At 41.6% G+C, this 13,759-nt stretch overlaps 1 protein-coding gene across 2 annotated transcripts in view; it reads left to right on the top strand.

Annotated features, from left to right (window-relative positions):
• The window catches only part of DUSP22 (dual specificity phosphatase 22), a 38,946-nt gene extending 26,241 nt beyond the window's left edge, over nt 1-12,705 (top strand). For both annotated transcript variants that reach the window (XM_072329973.1, XM_072329972.1), the window contains 3 exons: nt 4,090-4,164; nt 5,911-6,082; nt 8,970-12,705. In XM_072329973.1, coding sequence (XP_072186074.1) covers nt 4,090-4,164; nt 5,911-6,082; nt 8,970-9,155 — 433 coding nt within the window. In that variant the 3' untranslated portion in view covers nt 9,156-12,705. The remainder of the gene's footprint in view (nt 1-4,089; nt 4,165-5,910; nt 6,083-8,969) is intronic.
• The last annotated feature ends 1,054 nt before the right edge of the window (nt 12,706-13,759 follow it).

The following is a 13,759-nucleotide window of genomic DNA, read 5'->3' as shown; positions in this document are numbered from 1 at the left end:
GGACCCCGATTTTCAACATGGGTCTGTAATGAGGAGTCAGGTAGTTAACTGCCTTTGTCAAGCACAACTGGCCACTTTTGTGGCCTTGATACTTAAACATAAATTTTAAAATTCAATCCTTTTGTACAGGAGAAAAAAATATCATATTGTTTGTTGGGATCTGGGGATCTGTTCCATTTCTCAAAATATTTTTCCAGACCTGTTTCATTTGTAGAGATCAGGATCGTTTCAGGAGGGGAAATAAAGGGGCCAACATTTCTGATGATGTTACTCACTGTCTTGCTTTGTCCTTTCCTCACCGTTTTGAGTATCAAGGAATTACATTGAAAAACCACCCCCAGGACTTAGCGACTGTCTGGCATGGTACCAGAGCTATTAAAGCCTCTTTAAGATACAATATTTGCATGAGTATTGTTTCTGTTAGGCTGAAGGCGTCTGCAATTCTTGCTTTGGTATCAGGTGGTTGCAGGCAAGCGTCATTACTTCTAATACTGAGACATTTTATCACTTAAAATAAAACTTGATGAGTAACTGATTTTTCTTTTTTCGCTTTGTAGAGTGCAGAAATTGAAGTAAAGTCAAATCATGATGCCCACAAGCAGTATTTTTGCTTGCTGTGCACAGAGAGTCTTCTGAAAGAAAGAGGAAATTGTTTTTCTTCGGACTTAGAGGCTATGACAATCTTATCTAGGAGTGAGTAGCTGCACTATGTGCACCCTCTGTTTAGGGAATGCAGCCGAGGAGCAGGAGAGGGATTATGTCCCTCTGCAACATCCTTATATATCTACTCCATTCTGTGGAAAGACACTATGGAGTTAGCAGGAAAAAAATCTAGCACCATTTTGTGTTACAGGTACTTGTGTTTTCTTAGTAATCTGAGTGGTACGACTGACTGGATGTGTGCTTCTGTCTAACCTGTCTGGCCAAATGACAGGTTTGTTAGAAGCTTCTGAAACTTGGTTGCTATTTTCTGGTTGCTGGCAGATTGAAAGTGTCCAACTGAAGGCTCTTACTCATTGAATTTTGGATCTTTGAGCTCTTAATTCATTTCAGCTGAGTTTTTGTGAGGGGAACTTTGGTTTCTTCTGTGTGTAATGCACATTTATTTGTAGTAAGCTTGTTTAGTGGAGATCTTCCTTAGAGAGATGATTTGCCAGTGAAATACAAAGTGGCTCAAAATCTCGTCTCTGCTCCCATGTTCTTCCCCTTCTTAGTATAGGAATGAAGCAGTTGCTTTTGAGATCTGAGGTGCTTCCTCAGAGTCAAATGCATGTTTTCCTGGACAGTGAGAATTTTGTCTCGGTCCACTGACTTCCTCAGAAATGCCATGTCCTACTGAACCTGTTTCTAAAAAGATATTCTATAGGAATCTGATCTTCTGTTTCTGAGCTGTTCTAGCTAGTTGTCTTAGGCTATGTGTTTCTAAGGAACTAACATCCAGCTTTCAGGCCATTAATGGTGACAATACAGAAGCCTGTTAAGAAAAGAAATTTAGGTGGATCTTTGTGTTTAGGCTGCCAAAAAGGAAAGAAACATTGAGATACTTCTTTCTACCTGTTTTTGTGTGCATTCCTTTCAGTACTTGTAGTTATTTGCAGGAGGCTGACTAACAGTTCTGATATTTAGAGCTGGTATCATAACTCAGTCCTTTGGCAAGCTTTGGGTTATCTGGTTAGCCAGTGCATAAGCTTAGACAACTTTCACATCCTGTTGGCAGGGACACTGTGCTAGTTCTTCTCCCTGTGGTGTTTTTCACCCCGAAGATGATGCAGTTCAGTACCCAGGTTTAAGCTTAGAGATGTAAAAGTCAAGATGTCACATAATGAATTGACTTGAAGTAGCTGCTTTGTTCTAACAAACAGGTTAACATTCAAGGCATGCGTCAAGTGCTTTCCTGTTACAGATGATAATCAGTGATTTTGCAATTAATGTAAGATCAAATGGTGCTTACTGAAGCCAGCAAAGACCACGTACCTATGGAAAAGTACGCTTTTCCTTTTCTGTGACTTAAGGTGAGAAGGGATTGTCATTCTACAGAGCAGCCCTGACTCTAAGCTTGGCTGTTTCTCTTCTCATTTTCATGAATGCTTGTAGACAGTTAACAGTGAAATCAGCAGACTGAGTGTCAGCAAAAAGGAAGGACAAATAAAACTGAGTGCATGGAGCTCACTGCTAGCTATATTTAGTACTTTATAAAGATGCTGTGCTCATTCACAGATACTTTTCAAACCAAAGCACTGAAGTGTTTAACCAAAACTTGTGCCTAGACCATTGAAGTGAATTCACTGATGCTTGGAGCTTCTCTGTTGGCCCTGTTCTCTACAGAAGAGGGAAGATGGCTCTGTGAGGTAGGGATGTTGTCAATCCAGCCCTAACCGAGTTTCATCTGATCAAACTCTTGGACTTAAGCAGTCCTTCACTGTATAGCAGCAGTGCCTCTTGCACATACAGCGCAAAGTCTTATTTGTCTTCTTGAGTTGCCTAGGTGAAGCTGCCTGTGTTCCACAGGCAGGCCTGAATGTCATGTTGTGTTGGAACTCAGCCATTGAAAATGTCTCAGAGCAGCAGTCTGGGCACAGAAATGCATTTGCTGGGCTTCCTCTCTCTTCTTCATTCATCCTGAGTTTACACACTGCCCTAAAACTTGAGGCTACATCACGCTTTCATGTTTTTCAGTCAATCAGATTTCTTCTGGCAGTTTTCCACAGTGTACCCAGTGAAACAAGAATTGCCTCGAAGAAGGAGTCGTGGGTTTTATTATTCCTCTTTTTGGATATGTCAGTTTAGGCTTCATCACCTCTGTAATTTCCACAAGCACTCTTGCAGCACTGTTGTCCTCCTCCAGCTCTTAGTGTAATAGCAGCTGCTCTGTTGGGCAGGAAGGGAAGTTTCCTCTTATGTGTGCATTCCTGATTTTTGTGTGGCTGCTGGTGCTGGGTTGAGGTTTTTTCTACTCACCCTTGTGGTATAATATATACTTAGTGTGGGGAAACATCTTGAATACAGGACGTTGTTTCATGGGTATCAAGTTCAGTGTGCTTTTCAGGTTCATCTTTGCCTGTAAGCCTGCTATTGAGTACTTCTTAAGAAGCAGTCTCCTCTGTGCTGCACACATTGCTGCTGCTTGCAAGCCTAAATGCAGGAGCACTCAAAGGCTATGGAAAACTCCGGCTGAGTTGATCCAGAAATTCCTGTGTTAGGTGGTAGGCAGCCCCAAGAGCTTTGCAGCCTGAAAGGATGAGCACTCTGGGGCTGAGATGCAAAGAGGTGAGGTTGCAGGCTTGCTGTGAGATGTCTGCAGTCAGCTGCTCAGCTGTTGGAAGCTGTTTGTTCCTTTCCTTCAGGCTTGCCTTACTTAAGATGAGGGGGCATGGAAAATAATGTGTGTACAAACCCTGGTGTCTGTGAGCTGAATTTCTTTTCTACATTTTCTTTGACAGCGCTTAACAAAATGTAGGCTGTAAGCAGGCATTGACTGCTACACTAAGTAACAAGAAGGCCCCGAGATCTGAGGAGAGGAGACTGGAAAGGCTGAGATAGCCAGGATTTGAACAGAGAACTTTTTCTTACCAGGGACAAAAGGAAAGATTTCATGTTGCAAAGACTTACAATGTTTATGTGCGTACTAGTGAGTGGCTTGAAGGGTGATGTAAAGTCAAAGTTAAGCTGCAGTTTGGGTAGCAAGATGCTGCTTTGTGAGAGGCAGTGTACTTTGGGCATTGCTAACATAGCTGCACTCTGTTTCACCTAACGTCTAAGCATACTCAAGGAGATGTGAGGTCAGGTTACCAAAGGAATAAAACACAAACTGGAACATAGACTTGCTGTTCATCAGAATGAAGTGTTTGCCAAAATTTATCACACTGTAGTACCTAGGATACCAGTTTCTCCTTCAGTTAGCATGGTGGATAACTATGCCAAGTGAATTTTGGGTTTCATTGGTGGATGCTAAGTTTTACATTGCAAGTCCTGTGTTCACTTCGAAATTCTAGAAACCGGATTAGGTGAGCTTTCAGATGCATTTCTTTCTAAGTAGTGATTTTACTAAATACAGCACTTTCTTTACTCTCTTTCTGCTTCTGTTTTCAGGGCAAGGCATTTCAGAGAGAGCATCAAATTTATTCACGAGTGCCGGCTTACAGGTGAAGGCTGCCTAGTTCATTGGTATGTATAGCACTGGCTAAAGAAACTTCTTAAGGGTTTCCATGCCTTTACTTTATGTTCATCTTCACTCAAGATGGGCAGTACAGGGTTCTCCCTTAGACAAGGAAACCACATTGCTTTATTAAAACGATGTTTCTATCTGTTCTGCTGTGACAGCATGCTGCTGGCTTTCTTTTTCTGATCTGTTATGAACAGAAAAACTGTATTTTGGGCTAAGTGGGAGTTGTTTTCTCTGGAGATATTCAAGACTCACATGCAGGCTTTCCTGGGGAATCTGCTTTAGCAAGGCGTTGGACTCAATAATCTCCAAAGTTTCATTCCAGCCCCTACAATTCTGTGATTAATCACTTTAATGATAAGTTAGCACTCATTTCATAGCAAAATCCTCCTGAACTGAAGTGCTGTCATTATTTGAAGAGCCTCCGAAGACGCATAAATGTTACTAAAGCCTTATGCAGCTAAGGCTTTTGAGCTGCTAGGCTGGGCAGCTGCCTGGAGGAGGAGCTCCCCAAGGAGCTTGAGAAATTCTTGACCTTCTCTCCAGATCAAGCCTTTCCATAGGTCTTTCCTAACAAAGTATTACTAAAATCTTTGACTAGAGATTTTATTTATTGTTGTTAATCATTGTTTTTCAAAGATTTCCTAATAATCTAATCAGTTTCTGTAACAGCTATTTTGGTGACATCAGTAATTTGTTATTAAAAAAAATAAAAATCCCTCTGAAAGTAAATTGATATATATATATTCAGTTTTAACTGTTGAAGTGTTCTAAAGTTGCATTTCTTAATAGTGAGCCTCTGATTGGAGAGATGCTTCTACGACTATACAGAGCAAAAAAGGAAATCCCACCCTGGGTTTTTTCTTGCTCCCCGCTATTGGTTCTAGTCTATGCTGCAGTGGCATATCTGAGTCTGTATTTGGAATCAGTCATCTCTTGATCTGAGCACCAAACTTATATATGTGCTCTGAGCATAAATCCTCAATTTGCTACTGACTCATGGCAGGGTGTGGATGGGCCATTCAGTCAGTCTCTGTGTATGTAAAATGGACAAATTTGTCTGAATTCTCATGGTGATAAAAAGCTTGTATTTAAACTTGTGGCATGCTTCAAGAGCATGAGATGGCTTGGTGAAAGAATCTGATATAAATGCAGCCTGAGCTCATTATATACATTGTGATAGTAAGAGTTAGGAGTTTTTCCAGAGCAATGAAATCAGTACTAGGGAATGATTCTCACTTTATCCCAGTGTTTCAGGAAACTGGAGTCCTGAGAACCTAAGTCACACCGTGCATGCAGAGAAGAAAGAGGAAAACAGCTCAAGCATTCAGACCTGTGCATTTTAACAATTCAGTTAATTGCAGAACCTGTAAAATGAAGCTTTTATTGGTGAGGAGAGGGAACATCTGTATAGGCAAAAGACTGGGTGACTTATCAAATGATTTTCGACGACATCAAATCCAACTTAGAAATGTATGCTCTCCTCCCCTTTTGTGAACACTTAATGTTTATTCCTTCCTTTCTTATCTCATACAAATTATCACTCAGAACCCACTTTTTCAATCTTGTTGTAGATTTGTTGTGATTCATTTGAAAAAGTGGTACCAAAACCCCCTTAACTCCAATACAGTAGTATTTATGGTGGCAATTAATACAGCAAACCTGCTGTGGCGTTGGTTGGTTGCTTTTAAATGTAATTGAAGTAGAGCTATACTTCATCTGTTTATTGCACCTCGTTTTTCATGCAGCCTTGCAGGCGTCTCTAGGAGTGTAACACTGGTGGTTGCGTACATCATGACCATCACAGACTTTGGCTGGGAAGATGCACTGTCTGTTGTCCGAGCAGCGAGATCCTGTGCCAATCCTAACATGGGCTTCCAGAGACAGCTACAAGACTTCGAAAAGCACGATGTTGATCAGGTATAATTTACAAACAAATGATATGAGAAACAGAACTCCATGCTGGGGCTACTTCTCACTGTTCTGAGGTCTGCCTGGTCTGTCTTGACTCCTTGGGCTTGCTTTGTGAAAGTGACTTCTTTGGTAAACCTGCTACACTAGGGAGGTGCAGGTAGAACTAAGAGTATCAAGGAATATATGGGATGGGTGTAAAGATGAAGCGTAACATCCACGTACACCTTGTGCCCAGCTGTGCTCTCAATCCAGTGATCCTAATTGTACTGAAGGTATAATACAATGTTTGAACCTTTAGAGAGAGAAGGTGTAAGGGGAAGGGGCTCAGAATGTGGCAGCAAGACCAACCTTTAGGTCGCTTAAAAATATTTTTCCCCCCACATTCATTTGAATTAGTAATTAGGGAAGAAATCATAAATCTGCAACCCATAAATTAATTTAAGTAATCATTATGATCTGTGTCCTCTGACAGCAATACCTTCTATAACTGAGACTTAATAAATATTTAAATATGGGGAACAGTCTCAAGTTTTTCTTATTTCCCAGCCTCTGAAGGCTTTGTAGGCTAGGATAATTAAGGAAACAATAGAACTGCAAAGAGATTATCATAAAATGAGTTTCACAGAATCACAGAATCACAGAATTATAGGGGTTGGAAGGGACCTCTAGAGATCATCGAGTCCAACCCCCCTGCCAAAGCAGGCTCCCTACACCACGTCGCACAGGTAGGCGTCCAGGCGGGTCTTGAATATCTCCAGAGAAGGAGAGAGTTTCTTAAACCTAAAAACAACCATTCTATGCAAAAGACCTGCTCCCTATGGGTGATCAGTGACTTCCATTTATGTTAACTTCCTACTCTGACTGTCCTCTCTGATTTCCAATGCTCTGCCTGTTGTTCTCTAGGCTTTCCTGGATTGTACTTACGAAAAGAATCAACAGCAGAGGCCAACCAAAATACCTGAGATTACAGAATAACAGATCAATTTATTATTACATACCCATCATTCTGCTGCAGAATGTTCAGAGATCAGAAATGACCATTTGTTTTGCATGATGCAGCTTGCAACTGTAAATATTTTGAGGTTTGTTTTTTAATATTTAACCGAACGTTTCCTGGATCGTTTGTAAATGATAGAGTTAACTGATTATCTTTTTTTTAAGAGGCAAAAGTCAGAGGGGGACTTTCCAGCCTTGTCTCCTTCCTCCCTTACAGTCATTTCTGCTCTGGGCAAATTGGTCTGGGCAAACAGCAATGACAATTAAGGCTATATGCAAATAGCCTGATAAAGACAGTAACGTCTTTTTTTTCATCCATGATGGACAGGACATTCAGCCTATTTCGCTGAGGGGGAGGCAGTAGCTTGCAAAAAGAAATATCCACCTGTAGTCACTGGCTGGGCTGTAGTTTCCTAGTGTCTCTTAATAACAACCACATCCTTAGCAGGTGTCTGTTTACACACCTGATTTCAGTGGAATATTGCCATCTGCAAAGGGTGTGAACCTTTTTTTTTCTTTCTGATTTCAGCACTGTCGGTGTTTTGCTAAGTCTATTCAGAGTGATATCCTGTGGGGTTTCTGGGATAAAGTCCCTTAGATCTTGGTCTTATGTGAGGGGTTTAGTTGCTGAGGTAATCGCGTAGTTTGCAGTAATTCCAGATTTCCAGGTGGAGGTCTGAGGCTTCAGATTTTCCTTAGTATTATCATGGTCTTTAAGGAATAGGAGACAATAACTCTGTGTAGGTCTTGCCTCACAGTGTTTAAGTAGATGGTCTTTACAGCTAAAGTCCATAATCCCCGAACCGAATAAAGCTGTGGAAGTTAAGGCTTTTAAAAATTCACAGGAGTATTATCTCTGCTGGAACAGAGCAACTGTGGTCTGTATCTTTTTGCTGCTTTTATGGTAAAGAGCAACAAAAATTGTTATGAGTGACTTAAGTAGATTCAGATCTTCAGCTGGCAAAGAAATGATAGAGAAGAATCTGACAAAGATCTATGAAACTGAGCGGAATAGAGGAGGTGAACAGATGTGATTTTCTTTCTTCCTTGCAATGCGAGGTGGAGGTATCAACTGGTTGGTCCCAATCAGATAAAATCATTTAACAGGTACTTGTGAATGATGCTGGCAAAAATATGTGGATTCAAAAATATGTGGCAGAAGAAATGTGCATTTTTTTGTGTCAAGCACAAAGTTGTTGCCTCAGTGTCTAAAAGTACCTGAGCTGAAAACTGCAGGAAGCTGAGGAAATCACAGGGAAGATGCCCCAGCATCGTTGCCCTTCCCCTACATTGTTCCCTCCTCTTCAAGTGACTCTGGTCCTTGGTGTGTATACCAGTCAGTCATTTATGTCAGTAACATAGAGGATCCTATGCTATAGCTGTTAGATCTCCTGGTCTTTTTCTTCCTACTGGTTACCTTTTCTAGTATCTGCAGTGCAATTTCTACTACCGGTGTTAGTTAGATCAGGATGAAAAAGACATATTAGTGTTTCGCTTTCTGATCTTTTAACCTTTAGTAGTTCTGTAAGCTTGTTGTGACTTGGGCTGATCATGCTAGTGTCCACACTTAATTATCTCATTGCTTATACGTGCGTGTACAAGTCTAGGATGTCTTTTCCCAGTGGATGTACCTTATTCAGGATTACTCTAGTCAGCCAAGCTGTTAAGCAAGTATTTCATTTTAGAGAATGTAAGGGATCTCACTGATTTCATATGTGTTCCTTTGTCTATTCATTCTGTGCTCCTTTTGTAGGATATGCAGTATTTGCATGTTTTTTTAGATTGCTTGTGTTCTTAAAGGCTCTTGAAAATCTGTAGGGCCGGAGGGAATGTTACTTGTGCGTATGCCACCTGATATTGCTTCATCATGTTGTATCTGTCTGTTTAATCTCTGCAGTTCAGGCAGTGGCTGAAAGAAGAATATGGGGAAAACTCTTTTCAGGATCTGCAAGAAGCCAAAAATCTTCTGAGCAAGTACAAGGAGCAGGCGGAATTGCAGCAGAGTACTGGAGGAAGACAGTGGAATAACAACTTCTCATCTGTGCCATCTCTCTCGTACAACAACTACACAACAGAGACCTAGTTGTAGAAGGCTGAATTTTTCTCTCTACCTTTGAAGAATATTTTGCCATAATTTCTATCCCATCTTCAAGACTCGACAGTAATCATGCAAACAATTGATTTGTAGAAAGCTTCTTGATGAAAATTGTACATTATGTGTGTGTGGATGAATGTGTTTAACACGATTTTATAATTCAGGCAGGATCTAGCTCTCTGTACGCTCAGAGACAAGATCCAATTACTGTGGCTGAGCCAGTCCGTCAGCCACAGCTGTTATCCCTACATAGCCTGGCATTTGCTGTGAGGTTAGCTCAACTTCTTTTGTTGTAGGCTAGCAAAGGGCTCTGAGAGATGAACTCTAGTGATTCAAGCTTTGGCACTTTGACATCTCTGCACTTTTAACGTGGCAAATGTATTATTGCACCTGAAGAAGGGAACTCAAGTAAGTCTACTGTTCACAGTCCATTGTCAAGTAATACCCTGTGGACGGACTTGTGCTCGAACGCTAGGCTGTAAACTGGGGCAGGTCAGATATGTACATGCACCTTTCTACCAACAGTAACAGCTAGGGGAGAAGTGGGGCAGACAGCTCTGAGTAATAACATCTTCAACTGCCACAGTTGTACTTGCTTCAGTGCACGTGAGACAGAGCTGTCGGCAGAACTCCCGCAGACAGAGAACACAAACTGCCACCGCAGTTCAGCTGATACGCAGTGATTTAAGCCATGTACCTCGGTTGTGCTTAGGATCTCCCAACATAAACTTCTCTGGAGTGTAGTTAGTCAGGTCTCCGATGCCACTGATCTTCATTCCCTGTGGAACACATGCCTCTTCGACACATGCCCCTGCACACGTGATAACGTGTCTCCAAAGAGTGGGCTTGGTGTGAGTGCGAGCACCTGTTTCTTTCCTTGTGCTGTGGTTTGCTCTTTGACTTCAGCTACCTCAAAAATGCTGTACTTGTCATTGTGGTTGTAAATGCAACCTTGAAAATGGCCTTGTGTAATCTTAATCTGGCACTGAGTAATGTGTGTGAGTGTGTGAGGGTGTGCGTGTTTCACAAATGTCTGTATCTGAGAAGTTTGTTTTCTTTTAAAATCACCCGTGTTTCACAGTAGAGTTGTTTGAATTTGGCTTTCTGCCATTTAAAAACCACCCTGTATTTTGCTGTGATCAAATCAGTAGGAATGCATTTGTAAATTGTTTTCAGGTAGGTTCAAACAAGAGGCCGTACACTGCCTGTGGTAACACGGTGTGTTGCTAGAGTGGAGTCATTGCCTGACTCAGGTGCATTCCAAGAGTGTAACTTCAAATATGTCACCACAGATGCTGGGCGGTGTATTGGGTTGCAGTGGTATCATGGGGAGGGCCATTGATGCTGAGCTAACGGCTTCTTGCCTTTGGTTCAAAGGATGAAAGGCTTATTTTTCTTGAAGATTGAAAAAAATAATAAAAATAAATCCAAATAGTTAGTCAGGGTATTGAAAAGCAAAAACAAAACTCATTTGTTTCAGCTTGTGATGTGTATCATGTTAAAAGCTGAGCACTGAGTGAGGCAGTCAGCATGCTAAATACAGTTGTCGTCTCTTTCAGTTGCTTTGGTACTCTGACCCTCCCATCCTTATGCAAAATTCCTCTTCATGTGATTTCCTGCTTGCTTGGAGTGGCAGTGAATTCTATGGATGGGAGCAGTGCTTTTTGGGGTCAGGTGAATTCTGGCCTTGTTAAATATCTTCATAACACATGTGTTACATCTTCTGAAATACAGATCTTGTGTATCAATAATGATTGAAAAGAGAAAGAAGGAGTGGGGTGGAACTGGCCTGACCGTTTCATCCAAATCCAAGTCAGAGCTCTCATTGCACAAGTGCTTCCAGTGTACTGAACACAGCAGGAGCAGGAAAATCATGCTGATGTTAACAGGAAGCTGTTGGGCTTGGGAAAGGTGCTGGAATTTTTGTTTTCAAGCTGGTAGCTAAATGAACCACTACCTGTTTGGGATATCCAGCAACACATGGTCTGTGTTGGCATGGTAACAGAAGTATGTGATGTTTCTCAAAGAGCTTGATCTGCAAGTGAGTAGCGTTCATGAATTCTAGCGCAGCAGCGCTCAGGTTGGCAGCACCCCCTGTGCTCTGAGAGTGACCGTGTTAATTGCAAAAGGCTTTCTGTGACAACAGGGTCTAATATATGCTCAGGATGGTGCTCCATTTGTTCAGCCCTCTCACAATAAGTTAGTAGCGTAATATCCGCTTGTCCCTGGAGGGTAGCTGCCAGAAGTATTCCGCTTACTCTCTTGCAGGTATCCAGTCAATCCATCCTGTAGGGGACTACCAACAGTACGCTCTCTGTTAACAGATTTGACGCTTGTCCTTGCAGTAGTAATGGTGTGAGTGTTGATAAGTTGGCAGCTTTTTTGCTCTGGCAAATACTAGGCAGGATGGGAGACGTGATACTGTCTGTACGTCCAAGGTTATTCTGCATTGGTTTTTTAAAGTAGTTTGATTATCCCCAAAGAGTCAGTCCCAGAAACAGGACTTTTTGTAAAAAGCTGAATTTGTATTTAGGGCCATATAGCCATATCAGTGTGCATTATGCTGCAACTGGAAAGCAGATACAGGGTAAAGCAGGAAGACAGAGGAAATGCCATATTGTTATTAAGCAGACGTGCTTCTCTCTTTTTAAAAGACGGGAGGTATTTTCTGTAGGCTCTTGCTCCTACATCTTAAGTGGACTCTTTGTATTGAGTACCTCATTTCAAGGTGACAGAAGAGGAGCGGTGGTCTGAGTGAACTTGAATCTGTTTCCTCTGTGTAGGGAGCAGAGGGGTACTTTACTCTTTTATTTCCATAGAGTACGGAAGAGATAGTAGCTACAATTCCCACCTCTGGCTTTTTCTAGAAAGGGAAAGGGGCAAACACTGAATACTTGACAGGATTTGTCTTCCAACCAGCCTTTCAGTGGCAGTTAGCAGAACTATCCAGGTATCTGGAACGTGACTAGACCCCCGTCCACATCTTAATAGTTGGCCTTTACGGTGTAGATGATGCATTGAGTTATTTTGTTTCTGTACTTCCAAACATTCTTCTCCTTGTGATGATCACTGGAAAATGTGTAAAGTTTATAACACTTTATTGGACATCCAGATTTGAAATGTATAATCTTTCAGTTTTTTTTTGTAAACTTGATATCCGTGTGTGATTATAAGCAAATGTTATACGATGTAGGTAATGGGTAAATACACTAATATATATTACCCTGATTTTTAACCTGGAAAGAGTTGCTTCCTTACATCTTTTGGTTGATTGGGAAGATGTGGCAAATCATATCAGTTTGGGCTTTTTTTAAAGGACAGTCATAACATTGGTTGCTGTAATGGCCACTGTCTATAAGGAAGTCAGTGAACAATTATAGTATTTCAACTACTTTGAAAGCGCTAAACCTGGTAAGCTTCTTGACTCCGTCTTCCTGTTCCTGGGCATCTTAGCAAAGCCTTGATTGCATTTTCCAAATGTTTGTATTTAATACGTTCTACAGTTTTTTTACAAATAAAAGTAAATGTTAACAGCTGATCTGCTTGTGGATTTCTTGAAATTAGCAGCGGTCTATGACAGCCTTCTGGGCACCGTTTGTATCCCTGCAGGTACAGTAAGCGTAACACTGACTGATTGGAGTATTTAGATGGCTTTTCTCCTGCACACAGATTGACTGAGACTTCTCATCTCCTCACCAGGCTCACACGGGTGAGTTCAAGAATCTACAGAGCAATCATCTCTTTGATACTAGTCCCAAAAGATTTGCTTGTTGCTGTCTTGTTGCTGGCCCATCATCACAACAGAATAGGTAGGAAACCTATTTATTTATTTATCTATCATTCTTAAGACACTGGTCTTGTACAGACTTGGTTCACTGCAAAATGTGGCTTACACTAAGCTAAGGCTCGAGGCTGTCTGAGGAAGATGATATAAATGGTAGGAGGTGATGCCAGAACAAGTGTAAAAAGTCTAAGTGGGAAAAAGCCCCGTTTAAATTCCCACAGATAACACAGAATTTCTGGTTTGCCAGAATTACCCTCCTAGCAGAGGTAGTGTCATTCAAACCCATCAAAAAAACCCCAAGCCCCAGTGTGAAAATGGAGTCAGTTATGCCTAAGTAGCCAAATCTGATGGCCGCTTTACTCATTGCTGGAGGGCTGAGCTGTGACTGTGCAGAGGGTGCCCTCCTCACAAAGGCATCGTGCTCAAGCAAAGTGGGGCTTGGGACTCTTCTTCCTGCCTTCTCTTCTCCCTGCCAGCTCTTGCTTGCTTCTGGGCTGCTGGGTATGTGTGGATGTTTCCTCTGGGATATCTGAGATGCAATTAATAATGTTCCCAGCTGAAGCTCTAATACCTCCATAGATAGCTTTGAACGTGTTAGATGCTATTTTGTCAAGATGTTTCGTTACTGCTTCTTCAGTTAAGTCGCTGTTACACTGAGGCTCTTCAGTTCATCCCCCTTCTCTTTAATTTCTCTGTAAGACTTCAGTGCAGCTCGCTATAGAAGGCCTGCATCAATAATTACCTCATTTCTCCAATGCTGTGTCAGAAATACGTACTGTAGCAGCAGTGAGCCAGAGAATGTCTTTAA

The sequence above is a fragment of the Excalfactoria chinensis genome, chromosome 2 (genome assembly GCF_039878825.1).
Source record: "Excalfactoria chinensis isolate bCotChi1 chromosome 2, bCotChi1.hap2, whole genome shotgun sequence".
Taxonomy (NCBI): domain Eukaryota; kingdom Metazoa; phylum Chordata; class Aves; order Galliformes; family Phasianidae; genus Excalfactoria; species Excalfactoria chinensis.
The sequence above is the reverse complement of the archived record's forward strand: the minus strand, read 5'-3'. Positions and strand labels throughout refer to the sequence as shown.